Raw genomic sequence first — 23,952 nt, 5'->3', positions numbered from 1 at the left:
TTGACTCCAGCAGCCTTCTTCTATTAGGGATTTGTTTAATCTTGTGAGGAAAATTGGCTTAGCGTGGGAAAGGCAGGATTCTGCGGGGAAAAGGTTTTGTTGTTTTAGAGTTGGGTGCATTGTTTTTTTTGTTGTTTTTTTTTCAACCCAGAAAGAAAAAAAAGTGCCAGTTTGTGCCAAAACCTCATGAAGTTCAGATAAAAAGGAGCTGAGTGAGAGGGAGGCCGCAACACCACGACAAAGATATGGGCTGTCTAAGCAAAGAGCTTTACAAATGATGATCTCCAGAGGGAAAAAGAGAGGGAGGGGAACTGGAGGGAGGAAGGGGAGAGGAGGTGGAGGAGGAGGGAACATGTGGAGGAGGAAGAGGAAGAGGAGGGGGGCTGAGAAGAGAAACAAATGTGGATAGATTGGTGGGAGGAGGAGAGAGATGGGTATTGGGGGGAATTAACGCAGAGCAGCGAGGGTGGGGGGGAGAGAGGGGGGATGAGAGGGGAAACATTCCCCCTTGCCCACATTAAAGACATAAAAAAGAAAACAAACAGAAAAACATGTCTGACATAAAGAGGCTGGTTTCCGCGGCGACAGCACAATGGCTGCCTGTGGCTCTCGGGGCCCTCGCCGTCCCGTCTGGGGCCCGGCACCAGCGAAAGTCACCGCAGTCACAGGGCCCGTCAGCGCGAGTGTGTGTGTGTGTATGTGTGCGTGTGTGTGTGTGTGAAACATGGTGAATGTCATCACAGGCCCAGTGCTGTGGGAACCGCCATGAAAGGGACCCCACTCAGGAGCCACAAAAGCCCCTTTCTGCTTCTTCTCTTCGGCTTTTAGCCTCTTTATTTATCGTAGGGGAGCCGGATGAGGAGGGAGGACTCCGTCTCTCTCTCTCTTCCTCTCTCTCTCTAACTCGCTCTCTCTCTGACAGGCAGAATGACCTATCACTGGAACGCTCTTGCCCTCTTGACACCTCACATCACAGCAGCCACTATCTCAAACACAGATACCGACTGTGTCTGAACCTGCATCCCCGCAAATGTATTCACACCTCATATCGGCTCAAATCAGGTTATAAACCACAGCGAAACCCTTGGAAACACCCTGTAGATCTCAGGAACAAAGCTGGCGTTTGCAGGAATGTCTCCATATATCCAGGTTATTCCCAGTGAGTGGGCCAAACGCTCCGTGCCACAGGTCCCAGGCATTCCTTACATGTCTGAAGGGCAGATAATTCCCTCCGGGGTCCAGCCTGGACAGTGCCAAAGCGCTCTGGTGCCAGTTCCCATGCCAATCCAAACCTGACCCTGGAGACTGGGCGACCGCCATAAAGGCCCCGCAGCAATAAGGAATCAACTGGTTTTATGGGTATATGTCAATAGCTCTTGCATGCAGCAGGGACCCATGCAGGGCCGCTTTGACCACATTTGGCCTTCCACAAATTCTTTGCAAACCTCCAAAGGCTTCTCGCCAGTGAGCAGACATTCCATAATGAACACTGCATTGCTATTTGATTACATTTGAGGAGTTATTTTGAGATGTGTTGCCTTTTAAATGGCACATTCGCGACACACCACCGCAATTTTCTAATGTCGATTCATATTTTTGATGTTGTTTTGGATCGCTGCCCGTCATCTGGGGTTTCAGGCTCCTTCATGTCAAACTTTTGGCTGTTTCTCTTCATTTCTTCATCGCGAGAGACTTCAAATTGTTTGCTGTGATGTAGATTCTAATTATTCAATTAGGAGGGAATGTTTTCGCCTGCAACCAGCCAGCCTGCATTGGTGCTGTTTGTTTGTTTGGTTGATTGTTGGCTGATTGGTTGGTTGAATGATTGGATGGTTGGATGGTTGATAGTTGGTCAGTTGGTTGTTTGGTTGGTTAATTGTTGGTTGGATGACTCCCTGTATCGCTTTCACCGTTACCTTTACATACATACGTCACTAAACATAGTTATGGATCAAAAGCTTTGTTTCCTCTGTTCGTGTTTGCTTCTCTTTCTCCTTCTGCAGGTGAAACACGACTTCCACGTCCTGCTTACAGCGAAAACGTGGATCAACGTCAAAGACAAAAACGGAGAAGCAAAGGAAAGTGATAGTTAATCATGCAGTGAGACATGTCTGATGGTTGGCAGTTATTCCGCGTGACATGAATGCAGAAAATGAGTCACAAACAAACGACCCTGCTGAGTTGGTTCCATCTCACAGACTCTCAAACAATAGCAACAGTCATGCATGGGGGACAATAATTGCAGCTGAGCGTTTGTGCCTCAGAAAGTGTGGGTATGCACGGTCCACATTCGCGTGAGGGCGGTTGCGTGTGCGTGCGTTTGTACGAATCAATTCATGGCCGTGTGTGTGTGCGTGTATGTGCAAATTGTAAAAGTATGAGCTTGTTAATTTCAGCGAGGGATGCTGCCTTGTTGTGGTTTGGGGGAATGGGAGGGCGGCAGAGAGGAAGATCTCCAGAAATCTCCCAGAATTCCGCCCCACCATCCACCATCCAACACCGGCTCTCTCCCTCTCATGTCCTCTCCCCTTGCACGTCCCCACCATGAAGCCATTTTCTTCATTATAACGTATTTACTTAATCATCTATCGCCCTTGTTTCTTTCCGGCTTGTGCAGGGTTCGTGCGTCCCTCGCTGTGTGACAGGGAGGCGTGGCCAGGCCCGAGCTGACGTGAGCCACGGTGATACGCGGATCAAAGCTATTCTTTGAGGAGGAGGAGGAGGAGGAAGGAGGGCGAGTGATAAAAATAACAACAGAGAGAAGACGATGGTTGACTTCATAGACGCTGAAATGAGATCCAGATCTGAATTAAGGAATGAGTGGTAATGAAATGATACGTGGGGGGGAAGGGGGGAGGAGTCTCCTTTCTGTTCGTCCCTCCTGACTCATACTCACCACACCATAAGCCCCCTGCTGATGGCCACATTGATTACTGACACTTGTGAATCACACACACACACCACACCCACACACCCACAGATGGTTTAGGTTTGGTGATTTCTTTACACGTATGAAATGACAAAATGCAGGAACACGCAGCGACCATGTGAGAGAAACACACGATGGCCTGATGGCAAATGGAAATTAGATGAAACATTCTCTTAAAAAGGATCATGAGCGCAGAAACACACTTTTCTGCTGCGCACACACACACACACACACACACACACACACACACACACACACACACACACACACACACACACACACACACACATTGTAGTATGTTTAAAGTCACACACCCTTCCAGTCTGCCAGGCAGGAAGAGACACACTCAGCTGGGCATTGTATGTAAGAGGGCATGCCATTTGGCCTCTCTCTCCCTCTCTCCAAATCCACACTAACACACACACACAATCATGCTGCTCGGTCAGTCAGGCACTGCTCCTAACTACCGGCGCCTGGGTCTCCTGTTTCCATGGTAATCTGCACCAGCGATCTTCCCACGGTGGTAGCGGAACCAAGCGCAAAATGTGTGTGTGTGTTTGTTTGCTAAGAACCATGTGTGTGTTTAGGTGTGTGTGTATGCAGAGTGCTATCTTGTCCGGTGAAGAGCCCAGATGTTCAGACACTCACTGGTTGATTCCTCTCTTGACCTGCTGGACCTCCTCAGATAAAGACAGGACGAGTTTGATCTTACAGTTTTTTTAAAACTTGTTTCAGACTTGAGGTTTAGGAGTTCTGACTCGACCTGACTGACTCGCTCTGCTCCAACTCTGCTTAGAACAGCTGGGAAATTATGACCAAAATGACGCAAGACAAGAGAGGACGTCCAATATCACAACAAGATAGACTAAGACTTAGATCAAGTCTTGTTTCAAGTCTTTTCTAATCACGTCTAACTTCTGCAAATGTTTGACTCGAGTCTATAAGTCATGGGACTCGAGCCCATGACCTTGCTGTTTGTTCCCTTTGCTTGACTGCTGACTGAAGGTCACAGGTCATCCGGCCTCGATTCTCCGAGTCAGTCACCTGCACGATTTGCCACCCAGCATTCGTGTCGTCACACACACACGACCAGCAGTCGTGTCGTCACACACAGACACAGACACACACAAGCACAGACGCACGCGCACACACGCACACACGCACACACACTCTGCTTCAAACACTGTTTTCACACTCCACCATTCCCACACCGCTCACCCCACTCCTCCCCCACACTCCCTCCCGTGCCCCATTGTTCTGCGATGGAACGTAATTAAAGGAGCAGAGAGAAGAAAGACGGAGAGAAAGAAGAAGACGGGAAAAGAGAGGAAGAGAGCAGGAAGGGAGCGAGGATACGAGGGGGCTAATTGAACTGACTGAGGATGACTGAGCAAAGCGCTGGAGAAGAGAGATGGGGCCTGGGGGAGGGAGGGTGAGAAGCAGGCAGGGAGAGGCAGATTAAAGGAAGGGAGGAGGGAGGGAGAGAGAGAGAGAGAGGGAGAGAGAGAAAGAGAGAGGGAGAGCGAGATGACAGGAGGGGAGAGGAGGGGGAGCCAAAACTGGCAACCCTGCCCCAAATGCCAAAGACCTGTTTTGTCATTGGGTGGCTATGACAGGAGAGAGAGAGAGAGAGAGAGAGAGAGAGAGAGAGAGAGAGAGAGAGAGAGAGAGAGAGAGAGAGAGAGAGAGAGAGAGAGACTATGATTGGATGCCAGTGACAGAGTAAAAGACTAAAGCAGCTTGTGAAAATATTTAGTTGTCATGGACCCTTGGGGGTCGATGGAGTGGCACCGCTGACTCACAGAGGGACGGACAGAAGACACACAGCCGCCGCGAAGACAAACAAACAAACAACACAAACAATACAAGTGACAAGAAGTAACCAAGGACGACAAGGCTTTTATAAGACAGAGCGGCTGAGCGAGGGGCAAGCAGGGTGAGCATTTCCTCCAGGGTGGTGGGGACACGCGCACACACACACACACACACACACACACACACACACACACAGTTTCTGGACCTGCCAGTGTGGAGGAGGGGGGCCATCCAGGCGCCCGGTGACCACCTTCACCCGAGTCCATCATCTTACCCGTCCTGCCCGTCTTATCTGGCAGAAGCGTGCGGCGAGGAGAACAGGCAGAGCGATGAAGAGACCTCACGACTACAGCTCGCCAGACTCGGACACGGACGAGTTCATCGACGTGGGACAAGAAGACAGCATTTGGTGAGCGTCCTGCCAACAACCACCCAGATTCTTACACCACCCGCTCTCAAGTTAACAGCTAAGGCTTTAAAGTGTCAAGTGTCAAACTGCAGCAAAAGTCTGAAACTGATCTGGTGAAATAAGTTGCCGAGTGAAAATTGTTAGAACAGAATGACTTCCTGATTAATGTATATTAGTGGAGCTTAGATACAGGCAGTGAGGCTGATGTGTCACCTGAAACTCAAACAGCTTCAGGCCATAAGCAGCAGATCTGTTTCCTCGCCGCTTCCCTGTGTCGCCTCTTCACGCGTCACATGCAGGGATCAGTTAGAGATCAATAACATTACATTCATACACCCGGCTTTAATAATCATTGAAGAGATCATGACAGAGAACGATGTATAATTTGCAAAATTCCTTGTGACCAAATGCACGAGTAAAAACAACAACAACAAAAAAATCATAATTTATTCATTTAATTGTTTAAAATTACAGTTGCAATATTTTTTGTCAGCTGCATGTTTGATCAGTTAAAGAGACGGATTACAGTGAGATTTATTAACAATGATTTCGTTCTATTTTTCACTATATAATCTATAAATTTGCTCAATGTGAGATTTAAGTAACTGTCACTGATATTGATTTTATCTTTAATTCAGAGGGAGAAACATGTTGAAAGTTCTTTTCATTTTTTAATTGCTAATTTAATGTCGTTATTTTATGTATATAGGAAATAATATTGCCAAACCTATATAACATATATAATATATATTAAATAAAATAGAATTTAATTTCATAAAGTTAGCCAATTAAACCAAATTAAAATGTGAATATTAACACAAACTACAAAGTTGATGAAAAGTTATTATTTGATAAAATTACCAAGCTGTTTCATATTTTAATGTTGGAACAAAACTGCAGTGAAATTTGTGCTCAGATTGAGTGGCAATGTTTTTCTTTGCAATCATGACAACATTTGGCATTTTAGTTTCATGGAGAAAACATAAGAAAAACAAAAAGCTAATTCAGTTCTGCGCATATTGATTTAGAAAGTGCATCTAAACAAAAACCCCTCAATCAAACTGCAGCTCCCATCACACTCACACGCTCAGCAAGCGTTTGGATAAATCAAAGCGCCATGTGACATGCGAACACAAGACGGTGGCCCCCTTTCAACGCCGCGCCATCAAACATCAGCCTAAACAAAAACACACAGCCAAACTGGCAGCGCTCACGTCCAAATCTAATAGAAACGCAATAAGTCTTTGGTGGGGCAGTTTGAAAGAGACTCCAAGCTGTCAGCCTCCTTTGAGCCCCGCGAGACGACAGTTCACAAACAAACACGATCCACATTGAGCGACTTGTGATCCCCCCCCGAGCGGCAGGATGGAACCCCCGTGCGGGTGAAAGCGCCGCCCAGGGGACATGTAATCATCTCTCTAAAAGGGCCTTTGCTCAGATGGAAGGAGAACAGCATGTCGTCCCACTGAGACTAATGTCCAGAAATGCATTACACCAAAAACAATCTCATCTTCCCTCCTCTCCCGGCACTCCCATGCTGCTCGCGACCCAAGAAACAAATTAGATTGAGGGGAGCTGATGTGCCATCCTGCCTCTGTGTCATATTAGAGAGGGTAATAATAACAATATGCTGGAGAATCAAAGTTACCATGTTGCTCTCTGTGCCAATCCCTCCATCTCTCTCTCTCTCTCTCTCTCTCTCTCTCTCTCTCTGTCTCTCTCTCTCTCTATGTCTCTCTCCCTTACAGCCCAGTCACCGGGTCCATGTCCCCTGGCAGCACATCACAGATTCTGGCTCGAAAGAAGAGAAGAGGAGTGAGTGGATTCTTCTTATTCTTCTGACTTCACTTCTTCTTTTTTTTGGGGGGGGGGTTGGAGGATTGATCTTGGTTTCGTCTTTGTTTGTCCTGATGGTCCCTCTGCTCCTTTCGCTCGCGTAGATCATAGAGAAAAGACGGCGGGATCGGATCAACCACAGCCTGTCGGAGCTGAGGAGGCTGGTGCCCAGCGCCTTTGAGAAACAGGTAAAGGTTTGGGCGCCGCTTTACCAAACGCTTACGATGGGAAACAAAACAAGCACAGGAAACATGAGGCCCTTGTGTCCGCAGGGTTCTTCTAAACTGGAGAAAGCTGAGATCCTGCAAATGACTGTGGACCACCTCAAGCTCCTGCATGCAATGGGAGGGAAAGGTGAGAATTCAGTCTGTTCCTTTCTTTGGTTTATTTTTCCGTCTCATCTGTTTGTGCTTTTCTCCCAGTTTGTGTATAATTCACAGAACATGAGCACCTAAAGGCACATGAACTGGTGCTGGGAAAAGGTCCCAACATCTTTTGTGTTACAACGAAGGAAAAGACGCGGTGCTTCAACACTAAACTACGTCTGTCTTCGTCCCCTCAGGTTATTTTGATGCGAGGGCGCTGGCGGTGGACTACAGGACCCTGGGCTTTAGGGAGTGCGTCGGAGAGGTGGTCCGGTACCTGAGCACCCTGGAAGGAGAGTCTCCGGACCCCATTGGGGCCCGTCTGGTCTCCCACCTCTCCCACTGTGCCAGCGAGTTGGACCCCATCCTCCTGCAGTCGCCCCCGACCTCCGCCCTGCCCTTCCCCCCCTGGCCGTGGGCGACCTTCCCTCAGATCTCCCCCACCTCGCCCGCCTCCTCCTCTCCCGCTTTTCACGCCGGACGAAGGGATCTGGCGCTGCTCGGAAGCTACCCATCTCCCTCCACCCTCCGCCTTGCTCCCCTCGCCGGGTGCCATCAGGGCGCGCCGCCCCTTCTGGCGCCCACGGCCCTGGCCACCGTGCACCGACTGCCCTCCCTCGCCGCTTCCCCGGCCCACCGACCCAGCCAGCCGTCCCCTCACAGCGCCTCAAGGGCTTCACCTCTTCCTCTCCACATATCTTCTTCTTCTTCTCCCTCCACCTCCTCTACTTCATCATCTTCATCATCATCATCATCATCTGCCCCTCTGCAAGTCTCTTTCAGACCCTTTGCACCTCTGGGGTCTCCTGCGGCCCAGCGCAGGGGCTTGGGAGGATCCACCAAGTCAGCCCAGGGATGGGCAACTGAGATCGGAGCTTTCTGAGGGTCAAAGTCCCAAATGAACTCTGGACAGCTGCATGGAGCTCACGTGCCACTCACAGCAAATCCTTAAACTTTTGATCATTGTTCCTGCTTTTAAAGGAACTCTAAAAGCCATATCAGACTGTGGGAGACAGTTCAGAACAATCATACAAGAAGAAGAAGAAGAAGAAGCAGAAGAAGAAGAAGAAGAAGAAGAAGAAGAAGAAGAAGAGTCAACAATGACAGCAAAAAAACGGTTTTGATTCCATTTCAGTTTTTTTATCAAGCTTCATAAACTACAACAGAGAATTGAGGATAAAGTTGAAATATTAGGAGAATAAAGTCAAAAGGGAAAAGCCTGAATTGTGCTCAAACAGTAACAAAAGGTCAAAGGTCAAAGAGATCAGCAGACTTTAACACTGATAGATCATTTATTCTCCTTTAATTTGGACTTTCTCCTCGAAATGTAAAGGTTTAATTTTCACTGCATTTAATTTTTTTTCACTCAAAATATTACGACATCATTCTTGTGACATTTTCCATCGACTTTATATTTGTAACATTTGAACTTTAAAATATTCCCATTTTATTTCCATTTTCGACATCAGACAAAATGTCACGACTTCATCCTCCACATCTTTTTCATTTTCTCAACAGTCCCCCCTTATCCTTAAACACGCACACACACACGTACATACACACACGTACGTACACACACACACACACACACACACACACACACACACACATGCACACGTTGAAGCGTCCAAGAGCCATATGTGATGATGCTCAACAGAGTGAAGTTGAGTTTTTCTTTTAACTGTGATATTTGCTTTTTAAAAACATTTATACATTTGATTTACATTTAACAATTCTGTCTGACTGACGAGGAATGTTTGACAAAAGTCTTTATAAAGTGCCTTTATCTTTACTGTGTGTGTGTGTGTGTGTGTGTGTGTGTGTGTGAGAGTTTGACCCGATCTGTCAGCAGTGGTGCCTGATGGGAGCTGTGGTCCGGAGGATAAACATGGTGGGAGTTGGTGATGTTTTCGGGATGCCGCGGCGACGCAAACAGACCCGTTGCTTTGCCCTCTAATTGCCGGGACTCTATCATTAACTTCACCCTCCTATCGGTCTGTGCATCTTCCTCTCCTCCGCCATTCTCTCTCTCTCACTCTCTCTCTCGTTCTCTCTCTCTCTCTCTCTCTCTCCAATCTTGTGGTCTGACCAGCGGATATCTTCTCTCGCCGTTTGTCTGCGCCACTGTCTCCTCAACAACGGAGCGGCGGTGAGAAAGAGGGAAGAGAGGAAAAGATGGAGGAGGAGGGGGAAACAAAGGAAAAGATCTGAGGAGTTGTGGTCGAGTGACTGATTCAGCGTAGACGTTCAATAAGAAAGGAGGGGGGGTGGCGGGGAGGAGGGGGGAGGCAGACGGAGATGAGAGGGAACGTGAATCACCGAGGGGACGACTGGCATGTACAGAGGGCACGACAGACCCCCGAACAATGGTGACTGACAGTTGCAACAAGGTGTTTTTTGAGAAGATCGGCATAATTGCACCGCGCTCCGCCGGGATAAGAGAGCAGAGAAGAAGAGAGGAGCCTTGTGTGTGTTTACTGGCCGAGAATGCTTTGATCTACTTCAGGATGCAATGTCTGTGGTCTGCGGCCGCCAAAAATGTGTGTGTTCTGCAAAGTGCATATTGTTTATTTGAGTGAGTGTGCTTGTGTGTGCTTGGGTCAGACGTGTGTGTGTTTGTCCCCTCTATGTGTGTATGTGTGTTGTAATGTGAGTCTTCAGGGCTGGCGTCAGGACTGAACCGCGGTGGCGGCGTGGCTCTCGTGCGAGGCCGGCCGGCGGTTGGACGGACGGTATGGTGGTGGAATGTTTGTGGATGGTGCATGATCTCTCTCTCTCTCACTCACTCACACACACAACACAGTCTCACACACACGCACACACACACACATGCAGGCTGCCTGGCACTATTCTAGCCTCTGAGTGGAGGAGCCAGAGTCACCACCACAGCTTCCAGGAAGGACGACCACAATCACACTGCGCTGGGTTTCCCACGGGGGAGGGGAAGTTGAGGGAGCAGAGGGGAAGGAGGGAAGGGAAGAACGGAGAGAATAGAAGAGTGAAGGAGGGAAGTGTGTGTGTGTGTGTGCGCGAGGCAAGAGAAGTGAAAACACAGATGGAGCCGTTCCATGAGGAAAAGAGGAGGGTTCAGTGTGGAGGGAGGAGTGAGAGGAACACTGGTGAAAAGGGGAAGTGTCACGCTGAGACGTAAACAAACTCATCCACAAACGGCTTCGGCTGCTGTGAAACCTTTAATTGGATTACACACACATGCTAGGAATTTCAACCTATGTGGGTGTGTGCGCTATGCTCTCCAGGGAGAATCCAGACACAACCCCGGCCAGTTTGGAAACCATAGGAGGAGCAGGCAGAGTGATGGAGCGCTTCAGATAGCAGCGACGCCTGTGACATAAAACCAGATCTCCATCCGTTAAATGTACAAATAAATAATTCAATACAAACAAAGATGTTAACGTGGTGTCGACACGCGACGGATTTACTGTACAGGTTTAAATGTTCTTATTTTGATCTGCTTTCCTTTGCTACGCTGCTGTGCACACCGAGTGAGAACATACCATTTAAGGCTACTGTCTATAGAAGCCTCATATATATTGACGTAAACCAGTGGTTCCCAAACTTTTTCTTTCGCACCCCCCTTTAATAGATCAGAAATTTTTCACGCCCCCCATATGTCTCTGCCCCCCATGGAGTAGCTCTGTGCCCCCCCTAGGGGTGGTGCCCCCCACTTTGGGAACCACTGACGTAAACAAACATTTTTGGTAGTTTTATGGATCTTTTATGCACATTGACATCAAGCTTCCACTCTTTCACAGCGTGGTATCACATGATCTCCATGTGTGCACTTCACTGACCTCCTTTTAGATCAATTGTGAGAACTGATATTCGATTTTGCAAACATTTACCTTTTTTGGCCATTGGGGCACACGCAATAGAAATCACCAAAATATCCTTTATTTTGTCTGCGTGTGTGTGTGTGGGTATGTGTGTGTGTAAGTCATACCTGTAAGAGGCATCATGGAAGTTCTTATTGACGTAGGTGAAGAACTGGCAGTTGTTATCGTCATTGCAGAGCTGCTGACACGTTTGTGGATCGTCCAGCAGTATGAAGCGCATGTCTGAACCTCTGAAATCGATTCCCTCAAAAGGTGTTTTCATCCAGCCTATCAGCAGAGAGGAACACAGCAGGGACTTTAAGGCAATGACAACAAAGGTCTGGTGGGGGGGAAAAAGTGCAATCAGACCATTTTGGGGCCTTGATGGAAGTATGAGTGTCCTCACAATGCAAACACAATTCCGCTTTTGTGATTCCACAGCAGATAGTAAATGCTGAGATCAAAGGGCTTCATGGGGCAAAAGGCAGAGAAAGGAACCTGTGTCAGTAAACAATACTTACTGTTATCGAGGGCGCAGAAGCGTGACGGCAGGCCAGAGGTGACGCCGTCCTTCGCTGCCAACACCATTTGGTTTGTATTTTTCTTCAAATAACATTTCAGTTCAGGGCTGGCAATCGAAAGAAAACAAAACCCTGTTTACCAGCCGCTGCATGCCATGAAATTACACATTTAACTCACAGGAATAAATCAATCGACAGCATTTAGATACTGTCGGTCAGTGCCTAAACACACACACTACCTGTTGTAGGTGAAGTAGGTGCAGGCTGGGTGGTCAGAGCACAAGCTGAGGCACTGCTCAGGGGAGGCAGCGGGCAACGTCAACAACTCGCTTCCTGGGATGTCAGTGCGTGGAAAAAGCTTGGTCTGGCAAGGGGTTTGCTTACCTAACAGGGGAATTGATTCCAGATTTGATGAGAATCCAGAAACAACTCCAGTCCGCCACTCAACAATAGGAGGCACAGGTATCGTCCAGGTGAATTTAAGGTGGCATTTATACCTACAAACACACCAGAGAAGCATTAAACCAGTGGTTCTCAAAGTTTTTGTTTCGCGCCCCCCTATTCACCTGCAGCGAGACGAAAAAGTATTGCCTCGAAGAAGTATCGCCTCATTCATTTACCTGAGGCGATACTTATTCATATCGCTCCTCTTCCGATCCAGCACCCCCCCCCCCCGGCAGTAGCTCTGCGTCCCCCCACTTTGGGAACCACTGCATTAAACCAATGGAGGAAGCAGAGAATCAAAATCACCTACGCTTAACTGCTAATGGAATTCTGTAGCTGTTCTAAAGGCAGAAACACTCAAATCTCACTGGACCGTCACTCATCCCGGCCTTCACCTGATGGACGTGGTTGTGTAGTCTGCTTTGACGAAGGTGAAGAACTGGCAGCCGGGCTCCTGGGTGCAGACTCGCTGGCACTCCTCATAGTCTGCTGTGAACAAAGTTTTGTAATCCGCTCCAAAGAAATCCACGCCCTGGTACACAGCGCTCAGAGTAGGTCCTGAGAACGACACACAGGGTTCACTCATCCATTCAAATCAGACCTTTGTACTTAGAACCTCTTTATTTAGACGTGGTGGCGTGCTTACTTGGTTCGGCGCTGCAGCCTTTGAGGGAAAACCCTGAGGTGACCCCCAGCAACGGCCTCTTGACGTCAGGCTGCCCAGAGGAGGACCTCTTCAGGTAGCAGTAGAAGTTCCTGAAATGAAACGTTCAACATATTTCCCTGTTTTGTATGAATACGTCTGTATATTTGTACATTTAGGCTACAAAACTTTTACCCTAAGTTTGCAGCTATAAACGCTTTTGCAATGCAGGTGGAAAAGTCCTCAGAGAGTTGAGTTTGAGAGCATGAGTTTGATATCTTGGTTGGCAGCAAAAATGTAAATCATAGAGCTTCTTACTTTACAATGTCTCAGTATTTATGTTTGTTAAATATTTCAACACATCTGGCAGTTCTATATATTATATACATTTGTTTTGAGTTAATTTCTCTGCTTTCAATGGCTCACCTGTTGTCGTTCGTCCAGTCAGAACGCACAAAGGTGAAGAACTGACAGGCGGCTTGCTGCGTGCAGAGCTTCTGGCAGTGCTCCTCATCAGGAGAGTAGACAAAGGTGATGTCTGAGCCCGGGAAGTCCATGTTCCGCTGAAGCTCTCGGACACACTCTGGAAAGATGCCACAGGCGGCACGGACGCGCTCACACATACCATACTTGTACACACATACACAAGAGGTGCGATAGGCAATCATGACTCAGCAAAAAAGGTTTGTGTTACCTTGACTGTCGGAGAGAGTGCAGAGGAGCAGCAGGCCCAGGAACAGGCACCAGCACACACTCATCTTATCCATGTTGGTCTGTTGCAGCAGATGGGCTTCTTCAAATGCTGCTGCGGTCAAATTGCTTCTGACTGTTTTCAAAGCTCAACGTTTGGACCTCTGGACTGTTTGCATGATTGATCTGTGAGACTTTGGCCGGTTTGAGTGTTTGCTATGTCTATACTAAACACCACAAGAAAAACAGTGTCCTGGTGTAACACTCACACAAGGACATATCAAGCAGCAAACTGTAGGACTGAGAGTTTTGAGGTTGACTTTTTTTTAATAAATCAATGTATAACTTTCTAACAAAAACACCACAACTCATCTCAGCAGGTGCATCGGTTTATGTTCCACAGAACTTTGAGAATAAAAACTACAAAACTAAAAACACAAAGTCTTCACTGCCACACAAATACAATACTGCTCTGCCATCTGTATGTTTACAAGCACGTTTGATTGCACTACCATTAATAAATCAGTTTCAGACAAACAGCAGAGCAGAAGAATAAGTAGTGTTAAAACTAATCGTGGGCAGTGTGTGTGTGTGTGTGTGTGTCTCAGAAGTCCTTGAGTGTGTCTTGTCCCTGAGGGTTATCCAGCCAGTGAGGCGGCCAGTTGGCTCTGATGCTGGGCCGCTCCTTCAGCGCGGTGTAATACTGGCTCAACTGAGGGAAAAGCCCAGCAGGTAACCTACAGCAACAACACAAACACACGGGTATCAATCAATCAATCAATCAATCAATCAACAGATCAATCAACATGGTGCGGTTTTACTTTGGTGCTAGTTCAAGCAAGAACAGCCATTGACCCAAATCTGAAGAGGGTGGCGAGAGAGAGAGAGAGAGAGAGAGATAGAGAGAGAGAGAGAGAGAGAGAGAGAGAGAGAGAGACCTCTCGACCTCTTGTTCTACTGCAGGATCAGAAAAACTATTCCTGCCTTGCCAGTCATCATTTCAACACAGACACTGACGATAACGAGCTTTTGCTTAGCTTTTGTGGAAGCCTGGGATGGAAACATGACTAGTGTGTGTTGAGAGTGTAAGTGTGTGTGTGTGTATCTGCCTAGAGGAGGTATCCCTCCCACAGCTGGAGCTCTGTGTCCAGCACCTCCCGGTTCCTCTTCAGAGCCAACTCGTGCCTTTCTGCCTCAGGGACAAACCAGTTGTAGTAGATTACTGAATCTGAAAGGAGACGAAGATGGAAACGGTTTCAAACTCCCTCATACCTCCTCCAAGGCCAAGTATTCCTCTAATAATGACCCCAACTCTGAGTGATGAAATTAAATGACCCCCCTCACCAATAAACAAACAAACATGTGAGTCTACAACATCAGCTTCCACAGTTATTGACAAAGTCTGGCAGCCAATCATAGTAAAACGGTGCAGAACATTAAGAAACAAAGATTAAACTTGTTCCAGAGATTCTACATGTAAAATAGACTTACTCAGTTTTTCTCGAATCCTGGGACATGGCGGCGAGTTACTGTGAGCTGAGGAGGATAATAACCACGTCCTGTCTCGGGGGATTGATTCTTATTCTGCTATTCTCAAGGTCTACGCGGGTGTAAAGCGATGATAAAAACACACACCGCCACATAGTGGACTCTAGTGAATGCCACAATTAATTCAACGCATTCAAAAGGTTGCAGCCATACATAAATTAAATGTCATGCTTTAAGAACTTATAGCAATAGTTGTTAATCTCGGTAATTTATTTGAGTGAGTGTGCTTGGGTCAGATGCGTGTTTCTGTTTGTCCCCTCTATGTGTGTGTGTGTTGTAATGCATGCTCTCTCTCCCTCTGTCTCCATCTCACGTGCACACACACACACACACACACACACACACACAGACACACACACACACACACACACACACACACACACACACACACACACACACACACAGTGTCACTCTGAGACAAAAACAAAGTCATCCACAAGTGGCTTTGACTGCTGTGAAACCTTTAATTGGATAACACATACATGCTAGGACTTTCAACCTGTGTGTAGACCACACTACGCATCGCTCTTCAGGGAGAATCCAGACACAACCTCGACCCGTTTGGCAACCATAGGAGGAGCAGGCAAAGTAACGGAGCGCTTCAGATAGCAGCGACGCCTGGGAAAAACAGCCACACATCTCCATCCATTAAATGTACAAATAAATAAATAAACACAAACAAAGATATAGACGTGGTGTGGAAGAACAACAGATTTACTGTACAAGTTTTCATGTTCTTATTTTGATCTACTCTCCTGCTACACTGCTGTGCAGACTGAGTGAGAACGTACCATTTAAGGCTTCTGTCTATAGAAGCCTTCATATTTATTGAAGTAAACAAACATTCTGGGTAGATTTATGGATCTTTTAAGCGAATTGACATCAAGCTTCCACTCTTTCCCAGCGTGGTATCACATGATCTCCATTTGTGCACTTCACTGACCTCCTGTTAGATCAATTGTGAGAACTGACTTCCGATTTTGCATTCATTTACCTTTTTTGGCCATTGGGGCACACGCAATAGAAATCAGCAAAATATCCTTTACTTTGTCTGTCTGTGTGTGTGTGTTGTACCAGTGAGAGGAATCGTGGAAGTACTCATTGACATAGGTGAAGAACTGGCAGTTGTGATCGTCGTTGCAGTTCTGCTGACACGTTTGTAAATCGTCCAGCAGTATGAAGCGCAGGTCTGAACCTCTGAAATCAATTCCCTCAAAAGGTGTTTTCATCCAGCCTATCAGCAGAGAGGAACACAGAACGCAGGAGGGAATTTACACAGATGAGTTTCAGCCAATGACAGCAAAGGTCTGGTGGGGGAAAAGTGAAATCTGAACATTTTGGGGCATTGATGGAGGTATGAGTGTCCTCACGATGCAAACACAATTCCGCTTTTGTGATTCCACTAATCAGCAGATAGTAAATGCTGAGAACGCTGCACCACCTTATCAACACCTCAACATCTTGGGGACAGTAAAAGGGAGGAAGGGGATCCCCGCTGCCGGATAGTCTGGGGGGCTTTTTTAGATCATGGCGTTCACAGAAGGGTTAATTGTACTGTACTGTTGTTGTGTCATTTACAAGTTGCGAGAACACCAGAGACAACACACTGAAGGCACTATAATCAAATAGTGAAATAAACACATCTGGCTGATTGGGAATTAGGGCAAAAGCCACATGAATTTTAAAGATGCAAAACAGATACAAACATCCCTGACATCCTGCTTGAGATGACTATATGAGCTAGACCAACTAAGAGCTGGGAAGGCATTTCTGCTTACCAGAACCTTCCGTGTGCACGCTCCGCTGTAACTTGCTGACCAAACACGTCATAGCCTAAGGCAGCGTTCTCAAACTTTTTCTTTCGCGCCCCCCCCTTTTCTAGACCCCCCAAAAAAACAAAAACACCGTCACCGGCAAGTGTTTCTATTTCGCACTTGCTGGCACTTGTTGAAGCTGGTGCCGGCGCATTTGCCGGTGCCAGTGAAAAACAGCAGGACAGAATTGCCGCATTTACTGACAGAATCAACCAATCAGAGACTCAAATTATTACTAGCAATAAGTACATTTACCTTATGGCGTCAGATAAACAAGAATATTTCATTATGTCTGAATAACTTCACACACAGCACCGATAGGAGACCAAGCCACACCTCCCGTGTTCTAAGGACGCCGTGGTTGGACCGGAAGACGGGAACCCATCCCGGTTTACAGCTTCATGGGGCATAAAGGCAGAGAAAGGAACTTCCCGTGTCAGCGAACATGTGGGGGGTACTTACTGTTATCGAGGGCGCAGAAGTGTGATGGTAGGCCAGAGGTGACGCCATCCCTCGCTGCCAACGCCATTTGGTCTGTATTTTTCTTCAGACAACAGCTCAGTTCAGACCTGGAAATAGAAAGAAAACAAAACCCTGTTACAGCCGCTGCATGCCATGAAATTACACATTTACTCAAAGGAATAAATCAATCTGCAGCATTTTGATACTGTCGGTCATGTTGCCTGGATAAGGTTGGTTACAAAAAAGTTTTCAAACTGTTCTTAATATCTTGTGTTCTAACAGTGGCTAAACACACACACACACACACACACACACACACACACACACACACACACACACACACACACACACACACACTACCTGTTGTAGGTGAAGTAGGTACAGGCTGGGTGGTCAGAGCACAAGCTGTGGCACTGCTCAGGGGAGGCAGCGGGCAATGTTAACAACTCGCTTCCTGGGATGTCAGTGCCTGGAAAAAGCTTGGTCTGGCAAGGGGTTTGCTTATCTGACAGGGGAATTGATTCCAGATTTGTTGAATTTGAGAATCCAGAAACAACTCCAGTCGCTGACTCGACAATAGGAGGCACAGGTATCGTCCAGCTGAATTTAAGGTGGCACTTATACCTACAAACACACCAGAGAAGCATTAAACCAAAGGAGGGAGCAGAGAATCAAACTCATCTAGGCTTAACTGCTAATGGAATTCTGTTCCATTCCGATTCCAGGACTATAGACACTCCTGCTGGTGCCAAAAATTTAACATTGCTGTCTGTCACTGTTCTAAAGGCAGAAATCTCAATCTCTTAAATCTCACTGGACTGTCACTCATCCCGGCCTTCACCTGATGGACGGGGGTCTGTAGTCTGCTTTGACGAAGGTGAAGAACTGGCAGCCGGGCTCCTGGGTGCAGACTCGCTGGCACTCCTCATAGTCTGCTGTGAACAAGGTCTTGTAATCCGCTCCGAAGAAACCCACGCCCTGGTACACGGCGCTCAGGGTAGGTCCTGACAACGACACGCAGGGTTCGCTCATCCGTTCAAATCAGACCTTTGAACGTCTTTATTTAGATGCGACGGCGTGCTTACTTGGTTCGGCATTGCAACCTTTGAGGGAAAACCCTGAGGTGAGATCCATCCACGGCGTCTTAACGTCAGGCTGCCCAGAGGAGGACCTCTTCAGGTAGCAGTAGAAGTTCCTGAAATGAAATGTTCAACTTATTTCCCTGTTTTGTATGAATACGTCTGTAGATTTGTACATTAAGGCTACAAAACTTTTCCCATACGTTTGCAGCTATAAACGCTTTGGCAATGCAGGTGGAAAAGTCCTCCAAGAGTTGAGTTTGAGAGCATGAGTTTGATATCTTGGTTGGCAGCAAAAATGTAAATCATAGAGCTTCTAACTTTACAATGTAAGTATTTTGGTTTGTTTCAACACATCAATACTCAATATTTCAACACATCTAGCAGTTTTCATATTATATATATTTGTTTTGAGTTCATTTCTCTGCTTTCAATTGCTCACTTGTCGTCGTGCGTCCAGTCAGAACGCACAAAGGTGAAGAACTGACAGGCGGGATGCTGCGTGCAGAGCATCTGGCAGTGCTCCTCATCCGGAGAGTAGACAAAGTTGATGTCTGAGCCTGTGAACTCCATGTTCCGCTGAAGCTCTGGGACACACTCTGGAAAGATGCAACAGGACGCGCTCACACATACCATACGTGTACACACATACACAAGAGGTGCAATAGGTAATCATGATTCGGCAAAAAAGGTTTGTGTTACCTTGGCTGAGGGAGAGTCTGCAGAGGAGCAGCAGGCCCAGGAACAGGCACCAGCACACACTCATCTTATCCATGTTGGTCTGTTGCAGCAGATGAGCTTCTTCAAATGCAGCTGCAGTCAAAGTGGTTCCGACTGTTTTTAAAGCTCAACATTTGGACCTCTGGACTGTTTGCATGATTGATCTGTGAGACTTTGGCAGGTTAAAGTGTTTGCTGTTTCTTAATAATAAACACCACAGGTAAATAAAAGATTCATAAGAGATACAGTGTCCTTGTGTGGGTGTTATGGAGACACAAAGTCTTCACTGCCACACAAATACAATACTGCTCTGCCATCTGTACGTTTACAAGCACTTGTGATTGCACTACCATTAATAAATCAGTTTCAGACAAATAGCAGAGCAGAAGAATTAGTAGTGTTAAAACTAAGCGTGGGCAGAGGCGACAGTAAGGTGTGTGTGTGTGTGTGTGTGTGTGTGTGTGTGTGTGTGTGTCTCACAAGTCCTTGAGTGTATCTTGTCTCTGAGGGTTGTCCAGCCAGTGAGGCGGCCAGCTGGCCTTGATGCTGGGCAGCTCCTTCAGCGCTGCGTAATACTGGCTCAGCTGAGGGAAACGCCCAGCAGGTAACCTACAGCAACAGCACAAACACACGCGGGTATCAATAAATCAATCAGTCAATCAATCAACATGGTGCTGTTTTACTTTGGTGCCGGTTCAAGCAAGAACGACCACCGACCCAAATCTGAAGAGGGAGGCGACCGTAGGAAACACGAGCACGTTTGCCAGAGAGAAGAAGGAGCCTGCCAGGTAAGAGAAATGTGCCCACCTGAAGAGAGAGAGAGAGACCTCTGGACTGTTTGCATGATTGATCTGTGAGACTTTGGCAGGTTTGATTGTTTGCTATTTCTTAATACTAAACACCACAGGTAAATAAAAGATTCCAAAGAAATACAGTGTGGGTGTTGTGACTTAACATAAGCAGACTTTGATTTGAAATATTGGTCAGGTCAGGTTTCATTTTCGGGTTTGACGAGTCTTTTGTGTGGTGCAATCAGAGAAAAAGGAAGTTTAATTCATACGAGAAGGAAAGCTGATAGAATGATTTCCATGCACCAAGCCAGCTCTGCCTAATATGTGGCAACCGGCTCCCTAATGAGGCAATGAAGCCTTCAAAACTGCTTCGCCACTTGGAGACCAACCACCCTGCATTAAAAGACAAGCCTTTTGAGTATTTTGAAAGAAAAAAATGTGAACAAGAAGGACAGAAGCAATTACTGAGGGCCACCACATCAACAAATGTGAGTTCATTTAGAACATCATACGTGGTGGCTAACCGTATTGCTAAGGCTAAGAACCCATTCACTATTGGTGAAGAATTAAACCCTGTTGCCATTTCCCACATCCTATCTGTGTGAAGCGGGGTTTTCTGCAGTGACAGCAACCAAAACAAAATTACAGAGGAGACTGGACATAAGCAACACACTTCCAGTGTCATTGTCTCCCATTAGCTCTAGATGGGACCGTCTGGCTACAGAGAAACAGGCTCAGGGCTCCCACTGATTCAGCGTTATGGTGAGTTGTATTTTTCATTCAGTTTATATTTGTTTTTGTGGTGTATCTTATTTTGAAGGCATGTTTAAACGTTACCATAGCGGCCAGAGAGCGTTAGGGGGCAGAGAGGATGTTACTCCTCTTGGCGCGATGTTACGAAGAACGCTGCTAATAAAGTTGCGAGTACACATTGGATTCACATTTATTATTATATTAAAAAAATACCCCAGTTTTTACTCCGGTCGAATAGTTTTATTTTGTTGTATTAATCCGCAACACCTTAAAGGCCGGTCCGTGAAAATATTGTCTAATATTAAACCGGTCCGTGGCACAAAGAAGGTTAGGGGCCGCTGTGCTAGATGACAGAACCATGTTGACTTCTGATGTTATTCTACTGCAGGATCAAGAAAACTATTCTTGCCAAGCCAGTCATCATTTTCACACAGACACTGACGATTAAGAACTTTTGCTTAGCTTTTGTGGAAGCCTGGAATCGAAACATGGCAAGTGTGTGTTGAGAGTGTGAGTGAGTGTGTGTGTGTGTGTGTGTGTGTGTGCATCTGCCTTGAGGAGTTATCCCTCCCACAACTGGAGCTCCGTGTCCAACACCTCCCAGTTCCTCTTCAGAGCCGACTCGTGCCTTTCTGCCTCAGGGACAAACCAGTTGTAGTACTTGACTGAATCTGAAAGGAGACAAAGATGGAAACAGTTTCAAACTCCTTCATACCTCTTCCAAGGCCAAGTATTCCTCCGATAATGACCCCAACTCTGAGTGATTAAATGAAATGACCCCCCTCACCAATAAACAAACAAACATGTGAGTCTACAACATCAGCTTCCACAGTTATTGACAAAGTCTGGCAGCCAATCATAGTAAAACGGTGAAGAACTGTATTAGGAAACAAAGATTAAACTTGTTCCAGAGATTCTACATGTAAAATGGACTTACTCAGTTTTTCGTAGAGCGTGAGACCCTCAAACATGCATTGGTACATGAGCGCCTGTTCTGCCGCGCTGTCTGGGATCAACTTGGTGCCCTGAGACTTGAACTGATTCTGTCATTGAAGGAGGAAACATTAGCACACTTGGTCATGCATGCAGGTGGCAGCTTCTTGATCTATTGTGAGGTAAAGAATCTCTCACCTCCAGGTAAAAACAGGCGCCGTAGGATTCGTTCACAACGTTGACTCCATGGTTAAACGTGGGAAGCTGAGGACAACCAGGTTAACAGACAAACGAGCTTGTGGCGTGTAACACACTTGCAAAAATGTCATTGTGCATTGTAAAGCAGAAGACTCCTCCACGCTGAACGGCACTCACAGGTCTCTCAATTCACTTTATCTTTACCTTAGTAGCAAATATCAACAGAATAAATTACGAGTTAAGCCATTTTGATGATTGTTACCGTCAATGATGAAAACGTCTTAGTTAAATCACTAAATCTATAGATACATGTATCAGTGATTGTTCAGCTCTTTGGCGCCCCTTAGTGCAATCCGGCGACAGCGCGCTGGCTGGAACGTCATACTGAAGATATAAAGTTGATTCTGCTAAAATAAAAGCAGTTTGGCGAATTAAAAATAAACCGAATTAAAGGGCTATTGGGGCTTATTGGAAACGTTAGGCTTGTTCTTCCATGTCTGTGGTATAGCTCATAACCCGGAATGTTATTATAATTCATCAGGAGTCTGGCGTGATTCAGCAAAAACTAATGGAACGTAACGAGTCTTTTTCTAGTGTCTAATTGAGGGAATGAACGTAAACAAATGCGTCATTCAGGTCACGTGACCTTTCTGCCCCCTGGGGTTCAAATCTAACACTTGCTCGGATTTGTGCTCATTCTGGTCGATTGAGAGCAGCTTGTGGCCGTAGCCCTGCAGGTTCTTCTCCTCCAGAGCGATCATGACCCGCCAGCAGGGACACTTTTACTGAAGTGAAGTGTGGCACACACCGCCACATAGTGGACTTCAGTAAAATGCAACAATTAATTCAATGCATTCAAAAGGTTGCAGCCATATATAAATTAAATGTTATGCTTTAAGAACTTAAAGCAATAATTGTTAATCTGGGAATATTTTTGGGAGAGTGTGCTTGGGTCAGACGCGTGTGTGTGTTTGTCCCCTCTATGTGTGTTTGTGTGTTGTAGGTTCATACACAGGTTTGAAGCTGTCCCAACATGGCTGACTCTGATAAAGCATGCGGTTCTTTGTCCACAAAACAAGAAGACAACCTAGTGTTGTAGTGGATCAACCACCTCTTCACACCTTGATGTGAGGATGTTATAGATCCAGCTGCCGCAACATTGGCCAAAAGGTTTACTCTTGCCTGTGAGGTCATTTGCAGTATAAAAGCTCTGGTATCTCAAAAACTCCCTCTCTTCAGAAACGGCTCCTCTCCAGGATGCTCTTCTGCTAACGCTCTCTGTACCAACTCAAGGAAGAGGGAGAGACCTAAGAACTTGCCCTGGATGCTCCAATCCAGTGAACCCAGAACCCTCTTTAGCCCAACCAAGCAGCAAGGAAAAGAAAGAAACTCAAGAATCTGCACTGAATTTTCCAATTCAGGGAACCCACAAGCTCAAAGGCCTGCACCTCCGTTTGCTTTCAAAAGTGTCTGACCCTGACTCAACTGGACCAAGCAGCGATTCCTCCTACACCAAGAAGACAACTTTCCAACTTCTTCAAGCCCAGAACTGAAGACTTGGAGCAAAGCTCACCAAAACGGACAAACCATCGAATCAGTGGACCCTCAGCGCAGCCGTCCAATCGATGCTACAGAGAATCACAAAACGGACGTGAATCTATTAAGTAAGGCTTTAATGTTTGAAAAGTCAGATTTAGATCTAAGTAGTTAAATACACTGGATGCAATAATGTATTTTCTGTGTTGAATATTTCTGCTATTATTTTCTTTTAAGTTTTCTAACTGTGCTTTCAAGCACTGATCCCTCCATGCTGCATGATTTCACTCACTCTCCCTGCACCTCTTGTGCGATAAACCCCCTGTGGTGTTAAGACACACACTTTACCTTGCAGGCTAAGCTAGAAGTGAAGCTGCCATCTTAGCTTGACCCAGGTCCCACTAGTGGGTGTGTTATAACTGACGCCACTTCCTGTACCTCATCACGCACGCGCGCACACACGCACGCACGCACACACACACACAGTTTTCCTTGTAATAGGAATTTGTTGTTACCTGAAATTCTTGCTATTGTTTATGTTTTCCAGTTTGTTCTATTGATGGTAATGACCTTTAGTTATTATTGTGAGTCAATAAATCCTTTCATATTTTAACAAGAAGTGTCTGAAATTGT

The 23,952-nt window shown here is 46.4% G+C and overlaps 4 protein-coding genes across 4 annotated transcripts; 1 reads left to right on the top strand and 3 right to left on the bottom strand.

The window, feature by feature from the left end:
* The first annotated feature begins 4,563 nt into the window (after positions 1–4,563).
* Positions 4,564–8,279, top strand: heyl (hes related family bHLH transcription factor with YRPW motif like). Its single transcript, XM_076149705.1, has 6 exons — positions 4,564–4,865; positions 5,044–5,153; positions 6,902–6,968; positions 7,094–7,177; positions 7,262–7,343; positions 7,552–8,279. The coding sequence occupies exons 2-6, from the start codon at positions 5,074–5,076 to the stop codon at positions 8,235–8,237; spliced, it is 999 nt and encodes a 332-aa protein (XP_076005820.1). The 5' UTR covers positions 4,564–4,865; positions 5,044–5,073; the 3' UTR covers positions 8,238–8,279.
* Positions 8,280–10,526: 2,247 nt separating this feature from the next.
* On the bottom strand, positions 10,527–13,609 carry LOC143000390 (coagulation factor XI-like). The gene is made up of 8 exons (XM_076149698.1): positions 13,490–13,609; positions 13,222–13,378; positions 12,799–12,908; positions 12,548–12,710; positions 11,948–12,205; positions 11,709–11,815; positions 11,316–11,475; positions 10,527–10,696 (listed from the first exon to the last, which is right to left on the bottom strand). Exons 1-8 carry the CDS (start codon positions 13,560–13,562, stop codon positions 10,582–10,584), a joined length of 1,143 nt encoding a protein of 380 aa, XP_076005813.1. The 5' UTR covers positions 13,563–13,609; the 3' UTR covers positions 10,527–10,581.
* Positions 13,610–13,830: 221 nt separating this feature from the next.
* On the bottom strand, positions 13,831–22,818 carry LOC143000428 (glutathione S-transferase A-like). The gene is made up of 9 exons (XM_076149737.1): positions 22,795–22,818; positions 22,425–22,562; positions 21,784–21,849; positions 21,590–21,695; positions 21,217–21,323; positions 19,826–19,989; positions 19,589–19,717; positions 14,692–14,713; positions 13,831–14,248 (listed from the first exon to the last, which is right to left on the bottom strand). The coding sequence occupies exons 1-9, from the start codon at positions 22,816–22,818 to the stop codon at positions 14,090–14,092; spliced, it is 915 nt and encodes a 304-aa protein (XP_076005852.1). The 3' UTR covers positions 13,831–14,089.
* Positions 15,478–19,242, bottom strand: LOC143000391 (coagulation factor XI-like). The gene is made up of 8 exons (XM_076149699.1): positions 19,091–19,242; positions 18,831–18,987; positions 18,395–18,504; positions 18,151–18,313; positions 17,670–17,933; positions 17,310–17,416; positions 16,108–16,267; positions 15,478–15,651 (listed from the first exon to the last, which is right to left on the bottom strand). The coding sequence occupies exons 1-8, from the start codon at positions 19,161–19,163 to the stop codon at positions 15,549–15,551; spliced, it is 1,137 nt and encodes a 378-aa protein (XP_076005814.1). The 5' UTR covers positions 19,164–19,242; the 3' UTR covers positions 15,478–15,548.
* Positions 22,819–23,952: the final 1,134 nt, after the last annotated feature.

The sequence above is a fragment of the Genypterus blacodes genome, unplaced genomic scaffold (assembly GCF_046128005.1).
Source record: "Genypterus blacodes isolate CSIRO-AG114 ecotype Tasmania unplaced genomic scaffold, CSIRO-AGI_Gbla_v1 ptg000048l_1, whole genome shotgun sequence".
NCBI classification, from domain to species: domain Eukaryota; kingdom Metazoa; phylum Chordata; class Actinopteri; order Ophidiiformes; family Ophidiidae; genus Genypterus; species Genypterus blacodes.
Note: the sequence above shows the minus strand (reverse complement) of the source record. Positions and strands in the feature narration are given on the sequence as shown.

Excerpts from the sequence above, each read along its gene's own strand:
- LOC143000391 (XM_076149699.1), bottom strand. The coding sequence starts at position 19,163 with ATGGATAAGATGAGTGTGTGCTGGTGCCTGTTCCTGGGCCTGCTGCTC. Across the intron at positions 18,505-18,830 it reads GACTGGACGCACGACGACAA|GAACTTCTACTGCTACCTGA; the intron begins GTGAGCAATTGA and ends ATTTCATTTCAG. Across the intron at positions 17,934-18,150 it reads TACAGACCCCCGTCCATCAG|GTATAAGTGCCACCTTAAAT; the intron begins GTGAAGGCCGGG and ends GTGTGTTTGTAG.
- LOC143000428 (XM_076149737.1), bottom strand. The coding sequence starts at position 22,818 with ATGTTGGGACAGCTTCAAACCTGT. Across the intron at positions 21,324-21,589 it reads CACGCTCTACGAAAAACTGA|ATTCAGTCAAGTACTACAAC; the intron begins GTAAGTCCATTT and ends GTCTCCTTTCAG. Across the intron at positions 19,718-19,825 it reads GCCTCCCTCTTCAGATTTGG|GTTACCTGCTGGGCGTTTCC; the intron begins GTCGGTGGTCGT and ends CTGTTGCTGTAG.
- heyl (XM_076149705.1), top strand. The coding sequence starts at position 5,074 with ATGAAGAGACCTCACGACTACAGCTCGCCAGACTCGGACACGGACGAG. Across the intron at positions 6,969-7,093 it reads CTCGAAAGAAGAGAAGAGGA|ATCATAGAGAAAAGACGGCG; the intron begins GTGAGTGGATTC and ends TCGCTCGCGTAG. Across the intron at positions 7,178-7,261 it reads CCAGCGCCTTTGAGAAACAG|GGTTCTTCTAAACTGGAGAA; the intron begins GTAAAGGTTTGG and ends TTGTGTCCGCAG.
- LOC143000390 (XM_076149698.1), bottom strand. The coding sequence starts at position 13,562 with ATGGATAAGATGAGTGTGTGCTGGTGCCTGTTCCTGGGCCTGCTGCTC. Across the intron at positions 12,909-13,221 it reads GACTGGACGAACGACAACAG|GAACTTCTACTGCTACCTGA; the intron begins GTGAGCCATTGA and ends GTTTCATTTCAG. Across the intron at positions 11,816-11,947 it reads ACCTACTTCACCTACAACAG|CCCTGAACTGAAATGTTATT; the intron begins GTAGTGTGTGTG and ends TTCGATTGCCAG.